At 37.7% G+C, this 26,108-nt stretch overlaps 4 protein-coding genes and 1 long non-coding RNA gene across 6 annotated transcripts; 4 read left to right on the top strand and 1 right to left on the bottom strand.

Annotated features, from left to right (window-relative positions):
- Positions 1-144: 144 nt before the first annotated feature.
- On the top strand, positions 145-8,629 carry mapk11 (mitogen-activated protein kinase 11). The gene is made up of 12 exons (XM_051890122.1): positions 145-390; positions 4,476-4,605; positions 4,776-4,834; positions 5,050-5,161; positions 5,269-5,298; positions 5,501-5,548; positions 5,654-5,768; positions 5,884-5,955; positions 6,878-6,957; positions 7,107-7,185; positions 7,289-7,462; positions 7,974-8,629. The coding sequence occupies exons 1-12, from the start codon at positions 278-280 to the stop codon at positions 8,045-8,047; spliced, it is 1,086 nt and encodes a 361-aa protein (XP_051746082.1). The 5' UTR covers positions 145-277; the 3' UTR covers positions 8,048-8,629.
- Positions 8,630-8,917: 288 nt separating this feature from the next.
- mapk12b (mitogen-activated protein kinase 12b) lies at positions 8,918-15,787 on the top strand. Of its 2 annotated transcripts, none has more exons than XM_051890121.1 (12): positions 8,918-10,346; positions 11,377-11,501; positions 11,621-11,679; positions 11,825-11,936; positions 12,020-12,049; positions 12,300-12,347; positions 12,530-12,644; positions 13,203-13,274; positions 13,574-13,653; positions 13,757-13,835; positions 14,533-14,706; positions 15,298-15,787. In XM_051890121.1, exons 1-12 carry the CDS (start codon positions 10,334-10,336, stop codon positions 15,372-15,374), a joined length of 984 nt encoding a protein of 327 aa, XP_051746081.1. In that variant the 5' UTR covers positions 8,918-10,333; the 3' UTR covers positions 15,375-15,787. The 2 variants fall into 2 exon arrangements, with proteins under 2 accessions (XP_051746081.1, XP_051746080.1); XM_051890120.1 differs by having other exon boundaries at positions 11,372-11,501.
- Positions 15,788-15,913: 126 nt separating this feature from the next.
- On the top strand, positions 15,914-18,363 carry LOC127510544 (hemagglutinin/amebocyte aggregation factor-like). The gene is made up of 5 exons (XM_051890128.1): positions 15,914-16,491; positions 16,578-16,656; positions 17,059-17,247; positions 17,328-17,480; positions 18,017-18,363. Exons 1-5 carry the CDS (start codon positions 16,437-16,439, stop codon positions 18,060-18,062), a joined length of 522 nt encoding a protein of 173 aa, XP_051746088.1. The 5' UTR covers positions 15,914-16,436; the 3' UTR covers positions 18,063-18,363.
- Positions 18,364-19,583: 1,220 nt separating this feature from the next.
- On the bottom strand, positions 19,584-25,490 carry LOC127510545 (uncharacterized). The gene is made up of 4 exons (XR_007929665.1): positions 25,245-25,490; positions 24,321-24,377; positions 24,110-24,181; positions 19,584-19,805 (listed from the first exon to the last, which is right to left on the bottom strand). It is a non-coding gene; the product is annotated as an uncharacterized LOC127510545 (long non-coding RNA).
- LOC127510543 (hemagglutinin/amebocyte aggregation factor-like) lies at positions 20,567-22,418 on the top strand. Its single transcript, XM_051890127.1, has 5 exons — positions 20,567-20,705; positions 20,793-20,871; positions 21,276-21,464; positions 21,545-21,697; positions 22,173-22,418. The coding sequence occupies exons 1-5, from the start codon at positions 20,651-20,653 to the stop codon at positions 22,216-22,218; spliced, it is 522 nt and encodes a 173-aa protein (XP_051746087.1). The 5' UTR covers positions 20,567-20,650; the 3' UTR covers positions 22,219-22,418.
- Positions 25,491-26,108: the final 618 nt, after the last annotated feature.

The following is a 26,108-nucleotide window of genomic DNA, read 5'->3' as shown; positions in this document are numbered from 1 at the left end:
TATATATATATATATATAAATAAATGGTTTCAATTGCCTGTCCCATCCCCCATCTCTCTCTCTCTCGCTCTCTCTCTCTCTCTCTCTCTCTCTCTCTCACACACACACACACACACACACAAGCACACACATCACAGACGGTTCCTCCCATTTCTGGCATATAGAAGAAGAGGAACTAAAGCCGGCTGCCTCCACACATAGGCATATCTCCCATGCGGATGCGTTAATATTTTTCTGACAGTTTTCTGATAAAAGACCGTCTTTTCAAAAGGAAAATATGTCGACAAGACCGGGATTCTACCGACAAGAACTAAACAAGACTGTCTGGGAGGTGCCAGAACGATACCAGAATCTCACACCGGTTGGATCGGGGGCATATGGCTCAGTATGGTGAGTCCACCAGCAGGCGAGTTTACAAACACTACTATGAGTAAGGTTTGGCTTATGAATATTAACGACGCAAACGATGATTGGCTGAAACTCCTTCAGACCGCTACCGAGTCCTTCACTGAAGGCGTGGTTCATGAATATTACCTTAGGCGACGCGCTGGGCGCTCCAGGAAGGTTACCAAGCAACGTCAGCGTGAACAAATTAATATTCATTAGCTAAGCCTTCGTCATAGTAAGATTCGTAATTTAGCGTCCAAGAAGAGGAGAGGGTGAGGCAGGAATAAAGCCTGACAAAACAACATCCGGAAAACATTTATTGTACTTTTTCCACAATGATAATCAACCACTGGCAGGAAAATATTGAACAAAACAGCATATTGGAAGTTATATTTGTTAATATTTGCTGTTTATATTTGATTATATTGTGATAAAGGCTGCTGCTGCTCCTTTTGTTTACTGACATGTGTCAATCATTCCTGCAGCGGTAATGTCTGTCTGACTGGATGTGGCGTGTTTGTAGATAAGTATAGCCTTATATATATATATATATATATATATATATATATATATATATATATATATATATATATATATATATATAGAACCAACACCTGATTTATGTATCTGGCAGTCCATCAAGAACAAAAAGACAGATATGAAAGCAAACACAGGTGTTCACAGGTAGTCACATCAGTTGTATTTATATATAGAATGAGCACATACTAAGGCTTCAGATTCTGTGTTCAACCTTCCAACATGCCCATCTGGTATGACAATATTGCTCCAGTAAACAACATGCTAGGCCCATTCGGTTCCGGTCTTAAAGCGAAACCTTCCAGTTTTACCCGTGCCACACCCCCATCAGCATCTGATGTCCATCTGCATGGGAAAACTTCCAGATATTTCATCCTGCCTTAATGCACTCACACTGAGAGGTTTACATTGCACTGCACTCTGTAGCATCTCAACTACAACATTAGAGCCCTCCAGCCTCCCTCGTGCTGTGACTGACTGAAACGGTTGCCATGGTGACGCAGCTTCAGTATCTTCCCATTTTCACCATACTAATTTGCAAATATGTCAATCAGTACTTTATAGTCATAGACAGTCATGTCATTTTTGTAGTACCTACAATAGGTTGCATACTCATCCAGATAATATACTAAATTAAGTTTGCAAGTAAACACGTTTCTCTTCCTCTTCCCAACTTTTTGAAGTCAAGCCAAGTTTCACAATTGTTGTGTAATCAGGCATTGCCGTTTCCGCTACTGTTGTGACAACTTAGTCAAAATCACTCATAATGAAGACATTCTTCATTAGTTATCACAGAAGGACAATGAATATTTTACATATTAAAGGGCAAAAAAAAAGAAAATTCTGTCATTACTCACCCTCATGTTGTTCCAAACCAGTAAGACTTTCGTTCATCTTCGGAACACAAATCAAGATCTTTTTGATGAAATCTGAGAGCTTTCTGTCCCTCCATAGACAACCTACGCAACTGAGAATTTGTAAAACTAATCCATATGAATTGAGCGGTTTAGTCCAAATTTTCTGACTTGATCGCTTTATATGATGAACAGATTGAATTTAGGCTTTTATTCACATATAAACATTGATCAGCGAACATGAACAGAAGCTCAACCAAACCTGCTTGACGCGCAAGAACAAACCTCTTGCTGAAGCTCAAACGTGCTGCGTAACACATGAGAATGAACCTCATTGTTTCTTGAACATCAAGCAAACATGCTTGAGCTTCTGTTTACCACAACTGATGTGTGTGTTGATGAATGTTTATATGTGAATAAAAGCCTAAATCCAATATGTTCATCACATAAAGTGATCGAGTCTCTTCAGAAAATTTGGACTAAACCACTCAATTCATATGGATTAGTTTTATGGTATCTTTATGAACTATTTAAATGCATAGCTGTCTATAGAAGGACAGAAAGCTCTCAGATTTAATCAAAAATATCTTAATTTGTGTTCTGTTTGGAACAACATGAGGGTGAGTAATTAATGACAGAATTTTCATTTTGGGGTGAACTATCCCTTTAATAGTGATCTATACAACAAAATTTTAATGAACATTAAATTCCATCCAAAGCGACTGTTTCCTGCTCTGTTTTGCTTTTTTTAAGCTACAGGCTTTCAGGTCCTGTTTGCTTCAGGCGGCCGCTGAAATTAGTGTACTGAAAGACATTGTGGTTGACAATGCTAAATGGAGCTAACTAACAAATATCACAAACCCAAAGGCATCTGGAAAAAAGAAGAAGCAAAGAACACTGCTTGAGGGCATCACATGTCATCCAGTTTTTCCTTCTCATTTGTTTGGGAGGTTTGCCAGCTCTGAAAAATTATGCGATACAGCTCATTTCATTGTCAGTGACGCAGATGCCCCACAACATCCTGAGACCACCTGAGACCTAATTATTTCATTATCTGTATTAAAAGATGCAAAACACTAACAATGGATTTACACAGAGGATTTAAATGTTGCTGATTGGATCCCATGTTGACTTCAGCTATTTCTAACAGCCTGGGGATATGATTATAGAGACATTGCAGTGTATCATCTGACATGAGAGGCTTGATTAAGCTATTGTTATGCATTTTATTAATAATAAGCCTTGTACCACAGTGCTTTAATAAAGCATGCAAAACCAACAATTCAATAGTCATTTAGTCACGATATCCCAATTCAAATTAAGCTTGATATGGGCCTGTAATATCTTAATTTGAATACAGATTCAGATCTGTTAGGATTAAAGCACAACTAGAAGGATGAACAATCCTTATTCAAATGTCTGTCATTTTATTTCCCAGGAATCTCTCGCTCACACACACTCCCACAAACACTTTCTTACTCAAATGAGCTGTGAATTTGCATTGTTCACGTTAAGCCTCTTTCTTTTGTGTGATTATTTGACTTCTTCACAGCAGAGCTGATTTATTTTAAAGGAAGGGGGCTGGGCAGACCTGGTGTGTGGAGGGGTTCAATCAAAGGATGGGAGCGTCCCAAATGGGGGTTGGGTGCTCTTGTCTTTAACAGAGTCAGAGACTTTAGTGTGGCCATAAAATAAATTAAATAAAAACACATATATTGCAAGATTCATTTGTAGATACATGATTCACTACTTTAGTGTGGCCCAAAATAAAATAAAATAAAATATTTTATTTTATTTTATTTTATTTTATTTTATTTTATTTTATTTTAAAATAAAATAAAATAAAATAAAATAAAATAAAATAAAATAAAATAAAAAAAATTAATCACATCCAAAATAAAAGTTTATATATATATATATATATATATATATATATATATATATATATATATATATATATATATATATATATATATACACACACATATATACACAGTATACACACATATATTATGAGAACACAAAACTTCTATTTTGGATGTGATTAATCATGATTAATCATTTGACAAATAAAATAATAATAATAATAATAATAAATAATTAAATAAAATAAATGAATAAATAAATAAAAAATTGTAGATTATAAAACTCTGAAACTGCATCTGAAAATATCTAAGACTTTCATCATTAATCAAGTTCCAAAGACCTGCCAGATGTTTTGATTTATTTTATTTAATACACTAAAGTACATTCATAATACTGAGTTACAGCAGGAATTATTACTTTATTCCCTAACTCAATTTCTTTTGCTTCCCTTTCACCTAATTTCTCACCTTCCCTTCTGAAACATTAAAATAATTAGCCTGTGTGATCAGTCTCAACTGATATGACTCTAGAGCCTCTGAAAGGTGAGACAAATGCCACTTTTACTCTGTACTTATTAATTATTTCAGAGTCTTGCACTCATGTTCGACGTGTTTCTCCAGAGCATGTGCTTCAATAAAGAACATACGAGTGCTTTCATAAAGAGCGAGTTTAATATGGTCCACTGCTACGAGGAAGTGACACCATTTGAAATAAAAGGTCAAATTTAACAGGAACATACCAAAAATCCTGTTATCATGGCAATTATTTGTCTCAGCAAAAACATTAGTTCTAAATCGGTTCAAATAATTGCATAACTCTTTCATTCTCTAGCTCAGCATATGATGTGCGCCTCCGTCAGAAAGTGGCTGTTAAGAAGCTCTCCAGGCCCTTCCAGTCCCTCATCCACAGCAGAAGAACGTACAGAGAACTAAGACTGCTCAAACACATGAAGCATGAGAATGTAAGTCCCCCGAAACCCATGCAAAAACACGTAAATATATGGGCAGAAGGGAGCAAACAAATCCCAAATGTTAAACATCTGAATGGAGTTTGTTTAGGTCTGTTCAAACCACACCATTCTGAGATTCAGAGCCACTTGTGTCACTCATGTTATATGCTTTTGTCATCTAGGTTATTGGACTGCTGGATGTTTTCACCCCGGCAGCTTCTCTAGAAGAATTCAATGAGGTGTGAGTGTCTGCCCAGTGATAATATCTGCATTTGAGAGCACATCAAATAGCGATCAGATGTCAGTGGAGCTAAAATGGCCTATTTGATTTGATTAAAACCATCTGCACTTACAGCTGACCAGTTATCAAACAATATTCTTTTGCATTTACAAGTGAGTGATGATTTATAAAGCTTAGATCGGAAATAAGCTAAGACCGTCTCTGTCTCTCTCTAGCTATCTTGTGACCAACCTGATGGGAGCCGATCTCAACAACATCGTCAAATTTCAAAGACTATCAGATGAACATGTACAGTTCCTCATCTATCAGCTTCTCCGGGGCCTTAAGGTAAGTGTATTTTCTGTTCTTTTCTTCTTTTTTCACAAACACACATTTAAACTGAATATAAACCTACTGCCTTTTCTCACGACTTTTTTTTCCTCCCTCACAAACAGTACATCCATTCAGCTGGCCTGATCCACAGAGTGAGTGCTTTTCCTTTCCTCCTTCACAGTTTTTGTTTTATCGTCCACTTTACAGGCCGCTGGAGTCTTTACAAAAAAATACGCCATAGTGATTGTATAACAGAAAATAGTTGGTTTTAGTAGTTTTAACAATATGCAAAGGCATAATTCATATTTGAACAATATGCAATGTCACAAATATAATTTGTATGCATGTCTGCAGGACTTGAAGCCAAGCAATGTAGCGGTGAATGAAGATTGTGAACTCAGGGTGAGAAAAACTCCCTTTTGATGCCTTTTCAGTCTACGAGCTCCATGCTCCTGCATTACCACAATGCATTTCTCTGCATTCATTTTTTTTTATCAAAACTGTCAGATTCTGGATTTTGGATTAGCCAGGCAGACAGATGATGAGATGACGGGTTACGTGGCGACTCGCTGGTACAGAGCCCCTGAGATCATGCTCAACTGGATGCATTACAACCAGACAGGTAAAACGGACTTAACCTAAAAAACCTCTCAAGTGCTTGTGCTTTACAAAACTATAGATAGATAGATATGTTTTGTGCAACTGGTTGATTAAATACGAACATATCTGTTTGACAGTGGATATCTGGTCTGTTGGATGCATCATGGGTGAACTTCTGAAGGGGAAGGTTTTGTTTCCTGGCAACGATTGTATCCTTCGTTCATGAGAGCCACTTAAACCTCCTTTTAGTGTGTTTATGTGTGGTTTTTGAGTGAGTCTTGCTTCCTGTAAGGCAGGTGAGGAAAGCGCAGCTTAAGTGGTTCAAATTAAATTATAGCAGCTGACTGTAAGGAACTAGAAATCCGGTTCTAAAGACTGAGGCATCAGATGGTCAATTCTCTACGGCAGACTTGACTTTCAGCTGCAACTTGGGCTGAAGACTCTGGGTGTGTTCACACTTGTAGTTCAGTTCTCTTGGTTCTTTTGGTCCAGACCGAAAAAGAAAATTTTATCCTGGTTCGCTTAGCATTCACACTGTCATTTTTAACATAAACCTAAACGGCTTATATTTTGCGACGGAACTTGTCGAACATCCAAAACAATGCTGTGTGCTGGGCTAAATGCACTCGCTGCATATGCGTACATATGATGGTATATTGACAACTTGTGAAGAGCTTATAAAATGTGTAAAGGAGTCAAAAGAGCGTCAGGAATCCCTCCATCACACACTCAAACAAAGATCTGCTGCGAGGAGACGCCTGTAACGAACTGTGATGGGCAACATTGTGTCCATTTTAGGGTCGCATCTTGTGACAGCATGTCCTGTTTGGTTCGTTTACATGTCTTTGGTCTGTGTGGCATTGATAATTCCGCACCAGAGTTCGTTTGGAAGCGGACCGAGACCCATCTTTTCAGCGGTCTCGGTCCACTTGTTTGGTGCGCGCCAGGGTTCAGATGGCACTTATTCAAATCAGGCTAACAGAGTAATTGCACCTGAGTTCGTTTTAATCAAACCAAACATGCTAAGTGTGAACACACCGTTAAAGATCTAAGCATTCATAAAAATACATCTAGGTGATCTAGATCAGGATATGATGCTGATCTGTATAATCTTTAACATAATTTCTTCAGATATTGATCAGTTAAAGAGAATCATGGAGATGGTAGGCACTCCCACCCCTGACGTTTTGAAGAAGATATCCTCCGAACATGTGAGAAGAGACCAATCGTTCGATTATTGGTTTCATTATAAATACTATCAATGCATTAATGTTCTTGATGGATGATAGATTGACTGAAATTCAAAGCAAAGTTTAACCTCTGATCTTTTTTTTGTTATTATGGGGTATTATGCATCTAGGCTCAGAAGTACATCCAGTCTCTTCCACACATGCCCCAGCAGGACCTGGGGAAGATATTTAGGGGGGCAAATCCAATGGGTGAGACGAACACATAGTTTTACGATTAAATATAACAAAGAATATAAAAAAAAAAAAAAATCGAATTTGTCAACAAAAAAAATATATTATTTTATCCCTTTAGCGGTTGATCTGTTGAAAAAAATGCTGGTATTAGACTGTGACGGGAGGATCTCAGCCAGTGAAGCACTGTGCCATCCGTACTTTTCCCAATACCATGATCCTGAAGATGAACCGGAGGCACCTCCGTATGATCAGACCCCTGAGAGCAAGGATCGCACATTGGAGGAGTGGAAGGGTGAGACGGAGTCTTACATTACATATTGTAAACTTACTATCCTTACACTAAACACCACCATACTGAAGCTATTTTTTCATTCAGAAAATCAATGTAAATATTATCTGCCAAAATTGACACCTTGTAGTGTACAATCAACATTATAATTTATATTTTTGACACATATTTTAACTTGAAGGGTTGGTTCACCCAAAAATGAAAATGATCCCATACTAATATCCCAAATATCCCTTTATTCACCCTCAAGCCATCCTAAGTGTATATGACTTTTTCTTTCAGTCAAACACAATCGGAGTTATATTAAAAAATATTCTGGCTCTTCCAAGCTTTATAATGGGAGTGAATAGTAACCGTGATTTTGAAGCCCAAAAAAGCATATCCATCCATCATAAAAGTAATCCATACAGCTGAGTAAATTATGGGACCATTTTCATGTTTGGGTGAACTAACCCTTTAAATTTTGGAGCTGTACAGTGACAATGGAATTCAGTCTCTCTTTCTCCTTCCACAGAGCTGGTGTTCGAGGAAGTAAACAATTTCAAAGACCCTCCCAATAAAACTGAAAGTCTTCAGGTTGAACAATAAAACGGAGCGTAACTACAATCCAGGAAGATGCCACCCTCGCCACTGTCCGTCTTTCAAATATACAAACTACAGGACTGTTGGATATGAACAGACTGCAGTCCAACCAGAGACAATGTATTTCCAAGGCATGATGCCCTTCCTGTATGGTGGTGTGTGTTCATACACACATTTAATTAAGAGCAAATCATGACTGGTATTGTTGGAATATAAACACAATGTATTAACATTTTAACAAGCATTACAAGGTGCATGTTGTGTGTGTGTGTGTGTGTGTGTGTGTGTGTGTGTGCGCGCAGAGTTGTGTGTTTTGAGTGTTTTTTATATTTGATGTGAGGCATCTAGGTGAAAGCAGGGTATGGTGTCTTTCGTATAAGACCAAAATAAACCAAGCAAGAGGAGGAGAAGGCCACACTGGACAAAAATATGTTTACAATGTTGGACGGAGTGGGATGTGTGTCTTAAAAAGTTCATATATGCATCAATGTACAAAAGTCTCTGCATAAAACTGAATCAGTTACATAATCTGTCCTTACTTATTTTGCATCTGCAATGATATTTGAATATAATATACCTCAAAAGCATCATGTTTGTTTGCACTGATTCACATGTAAAAAAAATTCAACATATGCTGGACAATGTATCAAACTGTTTCTCTTTTCTTAAGTTATTTAAAGGGCCAGTAGGCAGTTTAATGTCATTTATTGTAATATATAATAGGTTTCCACATCCATTTTTTTCCTAAAATACAAATCAGTTGCCAATATTCATATATGTTTGGGTCAATCTCACAAAATCCATCAAGAACTGTCAAGGGGTCATATTTCATCCAAAATGAAAAAGAAAGTAATACAATTTGCATAAAGAATGTTACTTTTAGGACCATTGTGGGTTTTTATGTATTTATTTATTTTTGCATTGTGACATTATCATATTGGGAACTGAGAGAAATGTGTTTGATTGTCATGAAAACAATGCACAAAAATGCACATTCCTAAAGTGGAAAAAACATGTATAAATTTGTTGCAGTGCTTTTCATTTACACAAATTATATATATATATATATATATATATATATATATAAATATATATATAGGAATGTAAAAATATAAGAATTTATTTATGAAAATAATGACAAAAATGCTTGAAATGACCCTGGTCAACAGTCCTAGCTCTTATGTAATTTTTTTTTTTTTTTTTTTTTTTTTTTGAGTAAGCAATTTTAATTCAGTCTTTTGAGTGTTTTTTTTTTTTTTCTGTCTACTAAAATGAATTACACAATATTTGAAACGTATTTGAGGAACAGCAGCAGATGTTTGCAGAATGAATGTCTCTTTTGTTTTTTTTGTCAAAATAGGAAACTGCATTTCAGGAAGTGGTAAACCAAGTTTACCGTCACAGTTATTTCTCAATATGTGTTCTCAATATATGTTTTGGAATATCCTGAATGACTACAATGCAACTTTGATGTCATGAAACTAGTTACCATCATCTGAAGTTGAATGGTTAAAATGGGCGTGGATTCTCACATTTACATTTTGTGCAAATGACCACTATCAACAACTGCCCTGCCTTCAATACAGTACAGTGTATTAGTATAAAATATACCAACTACTTGGTACAAACCGAGTGTCACTTTTGTGATGTTGTTCAGATGTCCTGGTTATGTGGACTTAGCACTTTGCCCTTAATATCTCCACCCTCATCCTGGTCTCATGCTTGCCTTTTAATCAGAGTTTAAAAAAAAAAAAACTGCCTTCAGCTGTTTCAGTGGGACTGTTTGGGTCTTTTTCCCTTTGTGAGTCAGCCAGTGTCCCACCAGCATGTAGCCACGTCCCCTCACCCACTCTCTTAATAAAAAATTTAACTTTTTTCCTGAAACCCATCACCGTGTTAGGTATTTTTAAAACTAAAAGGAGTCAGTTAAACCTTATTTACAAATCTGATAAGTGATAAAATCCCGATAAAGCTGCTTTACGATGTTCTAGAGTGGATTCAGCGCGTCTCCAGTGCGTAATTGTGGAAACTTTGAACCGCCCCCAAAATCTGCCGGTGCTCTACCAAGCTGCGCTCCGCCTGTGCTCTTTCTGTAAAAGCTTCTTAATCAAAATTCTCGATAAATGATGAGAACGTAAAAAGGACAGTTTCACATGTGAAAGATATACTTTCAACAATCTCTGAGAATGTCACTGCGAACCAGGGCAGGATTTTATCGCCAGGACATAAACAGAACCGTTTGGGACGTGCCGGAGAGATACAGAGATCTTATTCAGATAGGAACCGGAGCATATGGAACGGTCTGGTAAGTATAAAGTTAGTATTTAAAGGTTCATAATTCTTTAAAGTGACAGAATTATTCAATTAATTTCAGTGGGTTGACTTAAAAAGTAGTTTTCGGAATTTAGTGTCGTCTTGCGCAATAAAGCTTTCTTAAAGATTGTGGTAGTATTGGTAGTGGTATTTATACAAATATTTTACAAATTCATAATAACCATGTTTGTTTATTTTCAATGTACCGTGCGATACTGATCTAAAATGAATGCGATCAAGCGTCGTACTGTTGCTGTGGTTACCTCAGGCGAACGCAACTTCTGTTAGCGAAGCATCTAGCCTATGTGCACTCATACTAACTTGTAAAGTTAACTTTTGTAGCTGCAGAAAGTTATATGAAAATGCATATATTTAAGACCCCCAACCTTTTGTTTAGAGCCCCCAAACCCCCATAAATCGAGGCGTTTTTGTTTAATTATCGGCTGTTTACATGCTAAAAGAATGCAGTACCCTACTGACTCTAACTTAAGTAGAAAAGAGGATATTTCTGCAATGAACGTTGATAGATTGGCCTTGTTTTCTAATTAGGTACATCATACAATTTCAACTGTTTTCTTCATTTTCCTGGCCTCATTGCTTATCTGGGCGAAACTGTGAAACCTCTGTAAACTTTTCTCCCTTTGCAAGACAAGAGGTCACATAACAAAGCCTCCCTGCTGATGCCATTGTCTGCGTTTAACAAGCAGAAGTTGCCGAATTAAAGACATTGTGCTGGTCTTCAGAAGGCTTTCCGCTTTAATAGATTCTTCACATGTCCAAGTTGCTCAAGTTTCAGATTGAGAAATGAACCTGTTGCACACAACTCTCAATCCACAACCTCTTTCTAGGGTCCAGACGTTGACGTAGAAAAATGCAATCGTCATGACCACGTAATATGTCCATAGATGGAGTCTATTTCACTGCACTTTAACACCCCAGTGATCTGAAGTGGTTTTTGCAAAGTGTTATAAGAACATGTGTCAAGAATTGATCTTACTCCTCTCCCTCTTTCCAAAGTTCAGCCATTGATCGTAAGACAGGAGTGCGTGTGGCCATCAAGAAACTCCACCGGCCATTCCAGTCCAAACTATTCGCCAAACGCGCTTACAGAGAGCTACGACTCCTCAAGCACATGAAACATGAGAATGTATGTTAACTATTTTCCCTTACCCTGTTTTGCTTCTATCTCTATGAGAAGTCTGATATATATTCACATTGTTAGTGTGGTTTATGCTCCCTAATCTCGAATTCTAATCAACTGGACAGGTTATTGGGCTACTGGATGTCTTTACCTCAGAAATCTTGTTGGACAGATTTCAGGATTTGTGAGTCAATTCTTTAAGTTCTAAAGTAGGCATTATAAATGTACTAGATTTTTACATTAACAATAATAAGGTTAAATGTTCATACTTATAAAGTTCAGTCATTACAGACCAACAATAGAACAGCAGTTAATGTCTTTTCCCTCAGTTACCTGGTGATGCCTTTTATGGGTACTGATCTGGCAAAGCTGATGAAGATGGAGAGACTATCAGAGGACAGAGTGCAGTTTCTGGTCTATCAGATACTAAGGGGTCTCAAGGTTAGACACAGATATACACACTCTGTCCTTCTTTATAGTTTTGTGGTATCTATAAATCTCTCTGTCTTGCTCTTTTTCCACAGTACATTCATTCAGCCGGGATCATTCACAGGGTATGTGACCTCTGAGAGTTTAATAAGATGCACAGAGGGGGTTGGGTGACCACTTCATTCAACCCTTACTTTCATTCATCCTCTGTCCATCCCTCCTCTTTTCTCATCTCTGAGAAAATTTATGGAGGCATGTATTGAGATTTCTTTAAAAACAGAGTATATATAATAAATAGGAGCTTTTACTTTCTTATTAGATGCATTGTTAGTCTTGTGTTTTTTGTAAATGTGTACTTTGGTTGTTGTTCCTCAGGATCTCAAACCAGGAAATCTGGCAGTGAACCAGGACTGTGAGCTGAAGGTATTAAACCAACTCGGTCTATAGTGCAATTTAAATGAAGAATGTCTACTACATCAACTTTCCTTGAAAGCTGGAGTTTCACTTATTTTATATAAAAACCTCTTTATTTAGGATTTATAATAAATGTAAGATTACAAACATTAGTCCCCTCAAAAATCTTGACATTTGTAAAATGTGTGCAGATCCTGGACTTTGGACTTGCACGTCAGGCAGATTCAGAAATGACGGGTTATGTGGTGACTCGATGGTACAGAGCACCGGAGGTTATCCTCAACTGGATGCATTACTCACAAACAGGTGGGATACAAAACTACCAATAGAGAATAAAGAAATGTAGCTATTACATCCCTAACCACTAGATGTCGCTGTAGGTCATCACAATGTGACACACTAGAGTCTTGGGCTGCATCTGAAAACGCATACTTCTCTACTATATAGTAGGCGATAAACAGTATGTGACAAAGTAAGCATGTCCGAATTCACTCATAAAAGAGTAGACAAAAAGTACTCGAATGACTTATTTCCAGTGAGATTCTGAAGTGTGCATACGGACACTTTACTATCCCATGAGGCCATGGGAGAGGATTTGTAAATGGCAGTAAAGTGAAGTAAATGACACTGGTAGGTCACATTATAATGACAACATGGCGAATGTAGTACGCCTGGATTACATTCATACTACACACGTTCATACTATATAGAACATACTTTTTTAGCAGTCGCAAAGTAATTACTTATTCAAAATATGTACTTACTCGAGAGTATGCGATTTTGGATGCAGCCCCATTGACTTTTGGTAACAGATTTGCATATTTTTATTGACTGATGTGATCAAACACTCTTTTTCTGTTTTAGTTGATATCTGGTCAGTGGGCTGCATCATGGCGGAGATGTTGCTCGGAAGGCCACTTTTTAAAGGAAATGACCGTATCTTTTTTTTCTCATAATATAACCTAAACAATTTCTGCTTTCATGTTTTAGTGTTTTGATGATTAGCTGAATGTTTTAACTCAGTTGAAAAATTATATGTTGTTCTTTGCTTGTGTATTTACATGCATCACAGTAGCGATCACGGTACATTTCTCCATTTACAAACAACTGAATTGACTTACCTTTTGCCAAAAATGCTTCACTACAATCTACAATAGAGATTACACAGGTTTAACTGCAGAAAAGGGATTGTACTGCCTCTATTCTTTCACTGAATCCTTGACATAGTCTTGTAGACTTGGACCAGCTAAGAGAGATCATGAAAATCACAGGAACACCAGCACCAGATTTTATAATGAAGCTACAAAGCCAAGATGTGAGTGTTTAACATATAAAAAGAAACACTACTTTACATACATTTAGACATGGAAATGCACAAATTCACGTTTTTTTTTTTTTTTTTTTTTTCATCCATACAGGCCAAAAACTACATCAGAGCTCTACCTAAAGTACCAAAGAAAGACTTAAACACTATTTTCTTCAAAGCCAGCACAGAGGGTAAGCTATTTATTTCCTTCACTATGTTAGCTATGTTTCCATCTATCCCAGAGGTGTCCAAACTCGGTCCTGGAGGGCCACTGTCCTGCAGAGTTTAGCTCCAACTTGCCTCAACACTATAGTTTCTAGCCTATAGTAAGACCTTGATTAGCTGGTTCAGGTGTGTTTTATTGGGGTTGGAGCTAAACTCTGCAGGACAGTGGCCCTCCAGGATATAGCTTAAAAAACACTGGATGGAAACACCAAATGCAAAATCCCTCAATGCACAACAAAAAACTCACTTGACTTTGCCTCAACTATGGATGTGATTAAACAACTGGACTAAGCAGTGAACCAAATTCATTGCACAGCATCTCAAATGTTGGTTTGGTCATTCTGAAATGCTTGGGTATAATGACATCCCAGAACTGTCTCACATGACTGCAATTCCAAACACCAGGCATCCGCCTCCAGGCACAAGACATTTATGGGGGAAAAAAGCCACAGTGGCTTCTCCAATTGCAGCAGCTTCCATTTTGATTACAGATATTTTGCACAATGACAATTTTGTTCTCTTGAACACAGGGGATATGGGATATTCCAATTTTGCAATATTCCAAAGTTGCGCAAAGGTTAAATTTGCAATTTTGGATGGAAATAGGATCAATTGTAAGGTTTTTTCTAAGAATTATTTGCATCTAATGTGTGTCTTTTTCAGCGGTGAGTGTCCTGGAGCAGATGCTTGTTCTGGATCCAGACAAACGTGTGAGTGCTGCAGAGGCGCTTGAGCTCCCCCTGTTTACAGAGTTCAGAGAACCCGAGGAAGAGACGGAGGCCCTGCCGTATGACCACTCCATGGACAACACAGAACTGCCTCTGGAGCAATGGAAACGTATGAAATGAAGTCTTGACAGTTAATATCTAAAATAAGAAAAAATTGCTAGGTTTAATTTCTATTAGTTGAGGTTAAGGAAGAATAATCCCAGCAAACAGGGAATGTTCTCAGAACTTTAGCTAATGTACTGACAAGGTTCTTCTAGCAACGTTAATAGAATGTTCTTTCAAAATTATCTGGTCTTTAATAATGTTCTTAAAATGTTAACATAAAAACGTTATTTATACATCGTTCATGGAAAGTTTTAGTTGGATAATTGTCTAACAAAATGTTACTAACATTCAAAATTAACATTCCCATAACGTTTGCAAAATGATAAATTAACATTAACCCTTAAAATTTGCATAATCAAGAAAAAAATGTTTTTAAAATAATTAAAAAACTGGACGTTTTGAACGTTTAGAGAACATTCAGAAATAATGTTTTCACAACTAAACTAAAACATTAACAAAACATTCTTAGAACATATTTTTTTCAGCTGGGAGAGGTGTGAAAAACATGAAGATCATAAAGTGCAATGATGCTGGAAGGCAGCAGAACCGTAATTCGATTGTTAGTTCTGACTGATTTCTGTCTCTCACTTTGCAGGTCACACTTTTACAGAGATCCTGTCTTTCCAGCCACCTGTCACAGAGATCAAAGACTCCAAAGAAACATCCCTCTGAAAGATATTGCAGATACTGTATTTCAGTATGTCATTGATATGCATAAATGTGTGACAAAGAGAGAGAGAACAGAAAATGGAATGAATGTAATCTGTATGACTTTGTAAGTAAGTGAATGTGAGTTTGTCACAATGTTGCTCAGTTATAAGACTCCATGACGTTATAATGTTATGTGAATTATCTTTCTTAAACGATTTGAATATGCAAAATCCATGTTTTACCTGCAACCAAAAGCAGCCCAAAAAAACATTGTATTTGAATGCTAGTCTTAATGATTTCAGTGTGCCAGTAGACAATATATTTACTTTACCTATCAGTTCTTATTTAATTTATTAAATAATGCAATAGTTTACCATGGTTAGCACATTTAACAAATTTTTTTTATTATTAATGAATAAAACCATCTTAACGAATGTCTCATGATTTATTATAAATGTAATTATTTGACAATTTTGCTGATTCTTTATTATTTTTTAATAAATAATGTGAAGTATTTATCTTCTCTCAGTGCAACAACCCTTAGCCTTTCCTCAGGAAACATACACAAGTTTAGCTTTCAAAATCAAGCACCCAACACAAAACTAAAATAGTAATATTTAATGTACAGCTCTGCTTATCTATGTTTACTTTAAAGGTGCATATTTTCCCACAGATGATAAAATTCCCTAATACAGGCTGATAAAAATGAACAAAACAATATAGTTATACAAGTCACTTTGGCTGAACTATGTGAAAGATGCTCCAAAAGTTTTAATAACATAAGTTTAATTTGGCCTTGAATAAACTTTGCAGTAGAAATGGCAGGGAGGTTTGTGCTTTATATCTGTAAAACTCACAATTCAATGGTGATCCTTTTATACTGGCTTGTTATTTTTTTTAAGGACAGCAGGTCTGTTTCTGAGAAATCACCTTGAAATATAGAAGGTAAAATCAGTCCCACCTGTTCAAACGTGATTAGATCCCACATATTAAGTAACACACTGACTTTATGTTATGTGACCATATGTCCCAAGGTCTTTATAAAAGCCGTAGGTTTGTCTTGTAATTTCACACTACAACACCATGAGGAGAGCTGCTGTATTTCTACTGCTGACCAGTCTCTTGGCCAACGGACAAGGTGAGAAACTTTAAGAAAAATTGTTTGTTTTTAAAATCAATAGATATGCTTGTTGTTAAGTGTTCAGTCTGAATCAAACTCTACAGAGTTACGCTGGGAAAACACCTATGATCAGCCTCTAGATTTTAAGTGCCCTCCAGGACAGTCAATATCCTACATAAAGAGGTGAGTAGAAAGCGTATCGAAAAAGGTATAGCCACTGTGTCAAAATATTAGTAAATTAAAAGTCAAAATATAATGGGCCACTGTGGTCCACAAAAAAACAGATCAATGAGTATAGTTGTGTCCAAACACAGTTTACACTAAAATCATGGATGTTATTGGTAATAAAATATAAATTATGATTAATTGATTCAGCTTGTAATCCCTGAAAAAGTGGGCAAAAAAATTAAACTTTAAGGATTAAAAGTATCATATTTTGGTTTGGAACTGAATAAGAGTCAATATTCCATTTCAATAGTAACATTCTCATAATGAAATACAATACTTAAGTACTTATCTATAATCACAACAATCAAGTTATAATTAATTTGTCCCTCACTGTTTCCCTGCCTAATGAAACCAAAGTGAACATCATAATCATCACGAGGACAGGCTGTGGGAGTTTGGCTGTAAAGACACCTTTGACTCGGGTTCGGACTGTTTCCTGTCACCTTACGCCAATGATTTTGACCAACCGTTAAACTTTGTGTGTCCACCACACCACATCATGGCAGGAATGAGCAGCTACCACAACAACAAGCACGAGGCCAGACGGTGAGCTCTGATTTTGGACTGGTTTTGACATTTTTCGCGAGTTCACCTGAGCTGATGTCATTAGCATTTTTTCCACACAGGTGGCAGTTTTACTGCTGTAGAAGTAACGGCCACTGTACTGCTAACTGTGAGTGGACTACTTATGTAAACTGGTTTGATGAGTATTTCCACTGGACCGTACCAAACCAGAACTACCTGGTGGGTGCTGAAAGCTACCATGAAAATAAACACGAGTAAGTACAGCTCCTCAAAATAATACATGTTGAATATTGTCTAATGTTATGTAAGTGAGAGACAATAGTGATTATCAATAAATAAATCTTAAAGGATTAGTTCACTTTCAAATGAAAATTGCAAGCTTTACTCACCCTCAAGCCATCCTAGGTGTATATGACTTTCTTCTTTCTGATAAACACAATTGGAGAAATATTAATAAATATCCTGATGCATCCAAGCTTTATAATGGCAGTGAGCAGGATCAACGAGTATGAGCTGAAGAAAGTGCCTCCATCCACATCCATCCATCATAAACATACTCCATACTCCACTTTTTTACACAAACACATCACTTCACTTCAGAAGGCCTTTATTATCCCCCCCTCCCCCCCCCACACACACACACCCCCAACCCCCCAACCCCCCTCACTTGAATATTTGATTGATTTGAATATAGATTTTATAAGGCTTTCAGTGAAAAGGGTGATGCAAATATGATTTGTGAACATGCATTTTCCAATTCTAAAAGGATGTATGTTTAAACGTTTTTCAGAGACCGGCGCTGGAAGTACATGTACTGTACCAAAGTGCAATGCTGAGACACTCACAAATTCCTCCAAATGCAAATACACTAAAATTCAAATCTGAAATAAACACAAGATGGAAAGATAGTGTCTTTATTGTCCTACGAATTTATGAATAAAAATGCTGATAGGTCTAATATTGTAAATGTATACAAGTGTCTTGAAGTAAAATCAGTCATTTTTTGCAATTATCAATAAAATGGAGTATCAGATGTTTTGAATAAGCTAATGAATCAGTAACCAATGAAACAAACCAAGAGCAGGAACAAGGAAACAGAAAACCAACTCACTGTAAAACAAACACAGATAAAACAAGACATAACCCTGACATTACTACCCCTCAACCCCTCCGCCCGCCCGCCCCCCCAAAAAAAGGCATGTCTACGCGCCTTAAAACATAAGCAGTACAACAGAGGTGGGTGGGAAGGGACGCAGAGCAGGGACATAGGTCAGGCAGGGCCAGGGCGGAGATGAAGGCAGGAGGAGTCAGGGTGGAGCCCCCAGCAGAATGGCCAGGATGAGACAAAGCTGGCTGGAGTGAAGACTCAGGTGGAGTCGAGGGACTGTAGGGACCGGGAGACGATGAAGTTACTGAAGGGCAGGGCGGAGCCGCAGGGACGAGCATCTGAGGTGGAGCCAGGGTGCCGGAGGACTGAGGTGAAGGCGGAGTGACTGAAGTCCAAGGTGGAGCTGGAAGGAAGGAGAAGCCCGCTGGAGCCAAAGGGGTGGTGCGACGAAGCGCAGCTGAAGTCCTGGAAGTCCGTGGCGCAGGCAGAAGGACGACTAACCAAGGAGAAGCCGAAGGGACGTGAGGACATCCTAGGTGGAGCCGAGGGAGGGAAGAGCCACAGTGGAGCCGACTGCTCGACAGGCCTAGGAGGAGTGGTGGGCACGGAGGTCCAAGGTGGAGCTCCTGGGTCAACTATGCAGGGTGGGGCTGGCAAATTCTCAGACCGAGGCAAATCATTGGTGACCAGAACAGGAGCCGAAGGGCTGAGGAGAGGCAACGCAGGCAGGACTGGAGGACTGGGCAGTGCAGGCGGGGGTGAACAGACAGGCTTAACGGGATCTGATGAAACAGTCATAAAATTCAGGAACGTATCTCTTGGCTGACACGGAACAGGCAGACTAGAAACAGGCAGAGGAGGTCGGAGCGGGAGGCAGGGCGGAAACACAGATTCCAGTAATTCAGTGCTTGGTACAGGAACAGGCTCGATGCAGGAAACAGAAACGGGCAAGATGCACTCACTCTCAAAGTCTATAAGCAGTGATTCGCCAGCCGCAGTTGAGGGGGTAGGGCTCCATGATATCCCCTCAAACTCCAACAGTAAATCCATAGGCATGGGCGATGTTGCCGGCTCACACACCTGGTCAGACGATCCGTCAGGCTCAGGCTCTGGGATGATACGTTGCGCAGTCCATGATGCTGGCACTTTAACGGTGGCAGACTCCAGCTCCGCATCTGCGATAGGCACAGGCTTTGCCGTCGCTGGGCTGGTGGCTGGGGCTGGCACTCTGCTTTCCTACCTGCTCTCGCAGATCGTGAATGGGGAACCGTTGTGCAGGAGTTCCCACTCCACATACTCAAAGCTCCCCAGAGGCTCATCTTTGGGCAGGTACACCCTGGTCTTTTCATTCAGGCCCGCCCGAAAAAACGTTGTCATAGTGGACAGGATGTTGCAAATCCAGGAAAGCCTGTGTGTGTGTGTGCCTCTAAGGACTGGTTCCCATGCAAGAGCAGGAGGATTCTGACTGCCGCTAGATCCACGTTTAGGTCACAGTTGGGTTGAAAGTAAACAAGGAGGGAAATGGATCTAAGTGCAGCAGTGTTAAACAATGAACTAATGGCTCATTTCCACCGAGTGGTATGGTACAGTACAGTATGGTACACAATTATTTCCATTTCGATTGTCAGAAGTTGTGAATGGTACCAAAATGCCGAACCGTACCACTTTTTTGGGACCCTTCTGTTGGGGTACCTAGCACAGTAATCCGGTCCCTAAAGGGTGGAGCTAGACTCACTGCAGAACATTGATTGGTTGACAGAGAATCGTCACCTGTGCCTGCTACAAGGGGAATGACAACACAAGAGGCGCAATTTTTTAAATATACAGTTGAAACACAATACAGTTGCAACACAATGTCGGCGCGCAGCAAACAAACAACCACATGCCGAGAAGCAAGAACAAGATCCATTGTATGTCCTCCATTGTTGTTTTTTGTTCCGCTTTCTTCTTCATGCGAGAATGATGTCGATTGATACTTTCAGGTACTGTAAGGGTACTGTTGGTGGTGGAAACACGAGCCGAATTAGGGTTTACCGTCTCGAATCATACTGTACTGTACCACTCAGTGGAAACGAGCCATAAGAGACAGAAAACTGGAACAGAATCAACCACGCACAACATAACAATGACGGAAAACTGACCTGAACACAACACAGAGCTTAAATAGACCAAACTTTTTAAAGAAATCGACATCAGGTAATCAATCAGTAACCAAGTAGACAAACCAAGAGCAGGAACAAGGAAACCGAAAACATAGCAAAACCAGCTCACTGTGTAAAACAGACACAGAAAAAGCAAGACATAACCCTGACAACCATGAGGAGAGCTGCTTTATTTCTACTGCTGATCGGTCTTTTGGCCAATGGACAAGGTGAGAAACTTTAAGAAAAACTGTTCGTTTTTATAAATCAATAGATATGCTTGTTGTGAAATATTCAGTCTGAATCAAACTCTACAGAGTTACGCTGGGAAAATGCCTATGATCAGCCTCTAGATTTTAAGTGCCCTCAAGGACAGACAATATCCTACATAAAGAGGTGAGTAGAAAGCAGATGGTACTTCTGAAAAGGTATAGATACTAATTTAAAAGTCAAAATATCATGGGCCACCATGGTCCAAAAAAATACAGATCAATATAGTTCTATCCAAACACAGTTTACACTAAAATCATGGATGTTATTGGCCATAAAAGATAATGTATGTACAATTTATCTAGCTTGTAACCCCAGAAAAGTGGGCAAAAAATTAAACTGAAAGGATTAAAAGTGTCATATTTTGGTTTGGAAATGAATAAGAGATTTCAATATTACTTAGTTAATAATTAATTAGTAAAGTAACATTCTCAAAATGAAATACAATACTTAAGAACTTATTTATAATCACAACAATCAAGTTATAATTAATTTGTCCCTCACTGTTTCACTGCCTAATGAAACCAAAGCGAACATAAAAATCGTCACGAGGACAGGCTGTGGGAGTTTGGCTGTAAAGACACTTTTGACTCGGGTTCAGACTGTTTCCTGTCACCTTACGCCAATGATTTTGACAAACCGTTCACCTTTGAGTGTCCACCACACCACATCATGGCAGGAATGAGCAGCAACCACAACAACAAGCACGAGGACAGACGGTGAGCTCTGATTTTGGACTGGTTTTGACATTTTGCGCGAGTTCACCTAAACTGATGTCATTAGCATTTTTTCCACACAGGTGGCAGTTTTACTGCTGTAGAAGTAACGGCCACTGTACTGCTAACTGTGAGTGGACTACTTATGTGAACTGGTTTGATGAGTATTTCCACTGGACCGTACCAAACCAGAACTACCTGGTGGGTGCTGAAAGCTACCATGAAAATAAACACGAGTAAGTACAGCTCCTCAAAATAATACAACATGTTGAATATTGTCTAATGTTATGTAAGTGAGGAACAATAGTGATTATCAATAAATAAACCTTAACAAGGCATACCTGAAAGAGTTTATTTTACGTTAATGACCGGCTAGCTGCATATTATGAGGCTGTTTACCAAATAAATACATGGGCATGCTCAATTGAAATGACTGTGGTCATTATATAGTGCAGAACACCATGATTGACCAATGACCAATCAGAATTAAGTATTTTAGACAGCTGCACAATAAAGATGAATGGTTTCAAACAAGCAGCAGATTTATAATATTTCCAGGAAGAACAAGATTTTCTGTTTTTTCCTCTCTTGAATATTTGATTAATTTGAATATAGATTTTATAAGGTTTTCAGTGAAAAGGGTGATGCAAATATGATTTGTGAACATGCATTTTCCAATACTAAAAGGATGCATGTTAACATGTTTTTCAGAGACCGGCGCTGGAAGTACATGTACTGTACCAAAGTGCAATGCTGAGACACTCACAAATTCCTCCAAATGCAAATACACTAAAATTCAAATCTGAAATAAACACAAGATGGAAAGATAGTGTCTTTATTGACCTACAAATTTATGAATTAAAATGTTGATAGGTCTAATACTATAAATGTTTACAAGTGTCTTGAAGTAAAATCTGTCTTTTTTTTTTGCAATTATCAATAAAATGGAGTATCAGATGTTCTGAATGAATGTAAATTATTTCCAATTCATTACCATACCAATGAATATAGCATGACTACTTTTTTTCTGAAAAGGACTGTTGGTACAAAAACTTGCAGTGGGGTCCACAACTCTGATACCACTATTCTGCATTCTTATTTACTATGGTATATATTTGAAGTAAATGATAGTATCAGCATAATAATCAGTGAAATTTTGAATAAAAAAATGTACATGAATTTCTGTGCGTATGTGCGTGTGTGTGTGTGTGTGCATGCTTGAATGTGCACAGATTCCATGTGGGTCTTCTTTTGTCCACACAAGACCAAAAAAAAGGGCCACATCCAAAACCACTGAAGACCATAATTAAAAATCTAATATTAACATGTCAAGTAAATGTGTAGTGCAAACATCAACACATTTTTGTTCCTTAACCAGACCCTAACTGGTTCAGTTAAACCATGGCCAGGTGAGGGAGACCTGTCAATCTGGTAAAAACATCTTTTAATTCATTAATTCATTGACTGTCATTTTGACAGTTTCTACCTGTTTGGACATGTTAGTCATATTTTCTACTTCAGTATTTGCCATGTTTTGATAAATTTTTCAGTTGTATTGTTCTCTATAGGAAATTTATTCATTTTTATTATTTTATTTTGTCATCATTATTCTGTTTTAAAGAGATAAAAATGGTCCTCATCAACCTTGGTTGACATGGGAATAAAATTCTATCTCCATATTTTGGCAGTGAATATTTGGGTGGGTTTTTCTAGGAGTGGGTGGGTTTTGGCCTGGAAATTGTCGACCCAATCTGACAAAACTGCACAGAACGAGCACCGTCAAGACTGTTCACTCAACAACATCTATTAGGTAAACACGATAAATTACATAGTTTGCATCCTTGAACACAAGATACCATGAGGAGAGTTGCTCTGGTTCTGCTACTGACTGGACTGCCGGCCAGAGGACAAGGTGGGTGACTTTACTAAAGGTGGGACATGGTGAGGTCAGCACAAACTGTCAGTGGACTTCACACGTGAACTGGTTTGATGAGACCTTCCACTGGAATGCGCCTTACCATCACAATCTGGTGGGCACTGGAAGCTACCATCATATTGTTTTTATGATGGGTATTGTTGGTAATTGTTTCATTTAACTCATAATGTTATTTCTAATTAATAAGAGATGCTATTTCAAATCAGTCATGTCAGACTGTGTGCTCACTAATGTGATTCTTGTGTTGTTTTACTTTTTTTAAGAGATCAGCGATGAAGGTACAAGTACTGTGACCAAAAATCATGTTGACAAGACTCAGTATACTCTCACAGTTCAGTGAACCTTAAATTAAAAAGCTGAAAACAGGCTTGTGTGTGAGTATGTGCATGTTTCAAGGGGTCGAATTCATTGGATTCAATTTTAACTGTACTTTTAAACTTTCAGTAACATGATCATTGATTAGAAACCATGTGGAACAGCTTTACTGATAGCTGGCTATTGAAGTAACTCCATATAGTACACAACCATAATCAAATACAGATCTCAAGCCAACACAAGATCCTAAAGTTCTGTATACATTTATACCATGGATGACAATGGGAGAGAAAAAAATATGGAGAAAAATCCATGGATGTCATAGATGCTTTTGCTCAAGTCTTCTGACCAGTGTATTTCTGAACACAGTAAAGAATCCAAAATTAGGTGAACTTACCTGATGAGTGATGCTCAATCCTGATGAAACGGTTTCGCCCCTGGATGCAGAGAATTCAGCACTGATGGGAGACTGACAGGAGAGATTGGTGAGGAGCATTAATTGCATTTTGATGTTAAAAAAAAAAAAAAAAAAGTTCAATCAGAAATTCATTAACATAAGAAGAAAAAAGTTGTCAAGAGTTTTAAGTTCCTCTTATATGTATACGTACGTAATACGTCGTAGATGCCACATTCGATCTCTCCAGCCAAGTTGACGTGTCCGCCATCTTGGAACGGTCAAAGGAAAAAAAAAAACAATTGCTGAATTCGGAACTGCATAGAGTAGCTAGTATGTCAAAAATCAGGTAACTTTTTAATGTTATGTTAGCTAACGCCTTCATGGCTTCATCTTGTATTGTGTGAGTTTAGCAAAATCATCTGCTGAAGTCAATTGCAGATAGGCCTATAGATGGCATTATTCTACTCACCCTTCAACCATCGAACATAAAGCATTAACGATTACAACACTAAAAGCTTGATTATTTCCGCAGCAATATTGTTAAATATCACTGTAGTAATACACGTCTGTAGGCCTATTAGTAATATATGTCTGTATTAGCCTACTCGTTGCTTTAACTCGTTGCATTAACTGGAACATTTGACAGACCAAAAACATTGTATTTACCTACTTTATAAATATTCCAGTAAAAACTGCAAAGGGATTAGACATGAAAAGGGGAGACAATTACATTTTAAAGCATCCGTGTGAAAACAAACATGGAAAGAGATGTGAGGATTTGAGGAGAAAAACGAGAGATTCTTAGTGCATTCCAGTGTATTATCGTAAATTAAATCGGGAGAGCAGACCACAGTGTTTTTTATTCATTTATTTATTTTTATTTTTATTTTATCTTGCAAAGGGCATGCGAGTCAGAACTGCCACTACCTCATATAAAAAAAATGGCAACAAAAAAAAAAAAAAAAGAAAGAAAAATATTAGGCTAATGGTCATGGGAGTGCAGCACAGAGTTGTTTACATCCTCGCGTTATGATTGACAATGTTAGATAAACATTTAGGACCCAGTTTAATCCACGCAGTTCAAATAATGTATTAATAGCGCATTAAAACAAATATATGATTTCTAAACTCTTACCCAGCTTTGGAGTCTGTACGGCTTGTTTAGAGTCTATCCTCTAACGCTAGTAACTGCAGTTAAAAGTGTGCAGGTGAGCGCGAGTCACGATAGTAAACGCGTCCACGTCACGTGATGCGTTTGCTGGGAGACGAAGCAGGTTGACGCATCACGTTATAAACTGGATGCGTTTAAATTGCAGCCTTTGTATGGTGTAATACTAAGAAGGCCTATAATAATACTAATTTTATCATTATTATTATTATTATTATTAGAGAGAGAAATATTCAGTCTTTTGAGATTTCACTTAATTTGAATTAGCAAAAGAACTAATTTCGCCATAAAAATTGCAAAAATTAAATGTTTTTCACATATCTTGTACAAATTAGTAGGTTATGACTTAAATGCATATATAGCCTATTTAGATTTTTTTAAAAAAACAGCTACATTTCATACATATGCTTATACACACAAAGTGAGTCATACAAATTTTAATTCAATACTTTCAATTAAAAATATGAAACCCTGACAAAATGTAAAATTGTAAACGCTTTAATTGTAAATGTTATATACGACTATAAAATCATCTGAAAAGTAACCAAAAAACTTGACTGTCATTAACAGTCCATCAACATGCAAATTAGGTTCACACACCCATCTATGCCTGCTTCTCTGATTTTACCAACAGTGACAATATTGTATTATATATATATATAAAAAAAATAATAATAATAAAAAATGCCCTTTGAGGCATTTGACTATCAGACATAAACCTGCCCTTCCTTTCATGAAATGTACATTTGGGTGTGGTTTTAAAATTTGACATTTCAAAGAATTTCTCCATTTATTAATTTAAAAAAACGGTGTATACACAGTAATAACATA

The sequence above is a fragment of the Ctenopharyngodon idella genome, chromosome 4 (assembly GCF_019924925.1).
Source record: "Ctenopharyngodon idella isolate HZGC_01 chromosome 4, HZGC01, whole genome shotgun sequence".
NCBI lineage: Eukaryota > Metazoa > Chordata > Actinopteri > Cypriniformes > Xenocyprididae > Ctenopharyngodon > Ctenopharyngodon idella.
The sequence above is the reverse complement of the archived record's forward strand: the minus strand, read 5'-3'. Positions and strand labels throughout refer to the sequence as shown.

Bases quoted from the DNA above. Each gene is read 5' to 3' on its own strand.
- mapk11 (XM_051890122.1), top strand. From the start codon at position 278: ATGTCGACAAGACCGGGATTCTACCGACAAGAACTAAACAAGACTGTC. The intron at 4,606-4,775 runs GTAAGTCCCCCG...TTTGTCATCTAG, and splicing joins AACACATGAAGCATGAGAAT to GTTATTGGACTGCTGGATGT. The intron at 5,162-5,268 runs GTAAGTGTATTT...CCTCACAAACAG, and splicing joins AGCTTCTCCGGGGCCTTAAG to TACATCCATTCAGCTGGCCT.
- mapk12b (XM_051890120.1), top strand. From the start codon at position 10,228: ATGTCACTGCGAACCAGGGCAGGATTTTATCGCCAGGACATAAACAGA. The intron at 12,050-12,299 runs GTATGTGACCTC...GTTGTTCCTCAG, and splicing joins CAGCCGGGATCATTCACAGG to GATCTCAAACCAGGAAATCT. The intron at 13,654-13,756 runs GTGAGTGTTTAA...TCATCCATACAG, and splicing joins TGAAGCTACAAAGCCAAGAT to GCCAAAAACTACATCAGAGC.
- LOC127510544 (XM_051890128.1), top strand. From the start codon at position 16,437: ATGAGGAGAGCTGCTGTATTTCTACTGCTGACCAGTCTCTTGGCCAAC. The intron at 16,492-16,577 runs GTGAGAAACTTT...CAAACTCTACAG, and splicing joins TCTCTTGGCCAACGGACAAG to AGTTACGCTGGGAAAACACC. The intron at 17,248-17,327 runs GTGAGCTCTGAT...TTTTCCACACAG, and splicing joins AACAAGCACGAGGCCAGACG to GTGGCAGTTTTACTGCTGTA.
- LOC127510543 (XM_051890127.1), top strand. From the start codon at position 20,651: ATGAGGAGAGCTGCTTTATTTCTACTGCTGATCGGTCTTTTGGCCAAT. The intron at 21,465-21,544 runs GTGAGCTCTGAT...TTTTCCACACAG, and splicing joins AACAAGCACGAGGACAGACG to GTGGCAGTTTTACTGCTGTA. The intron at 21,698-22,172 runs GTAAGTACAGCT...CATGTTTTTCAG, and splicing joins TACCATGAAAATAAACACGA to AGACCGGCGCTGGAAGTACA.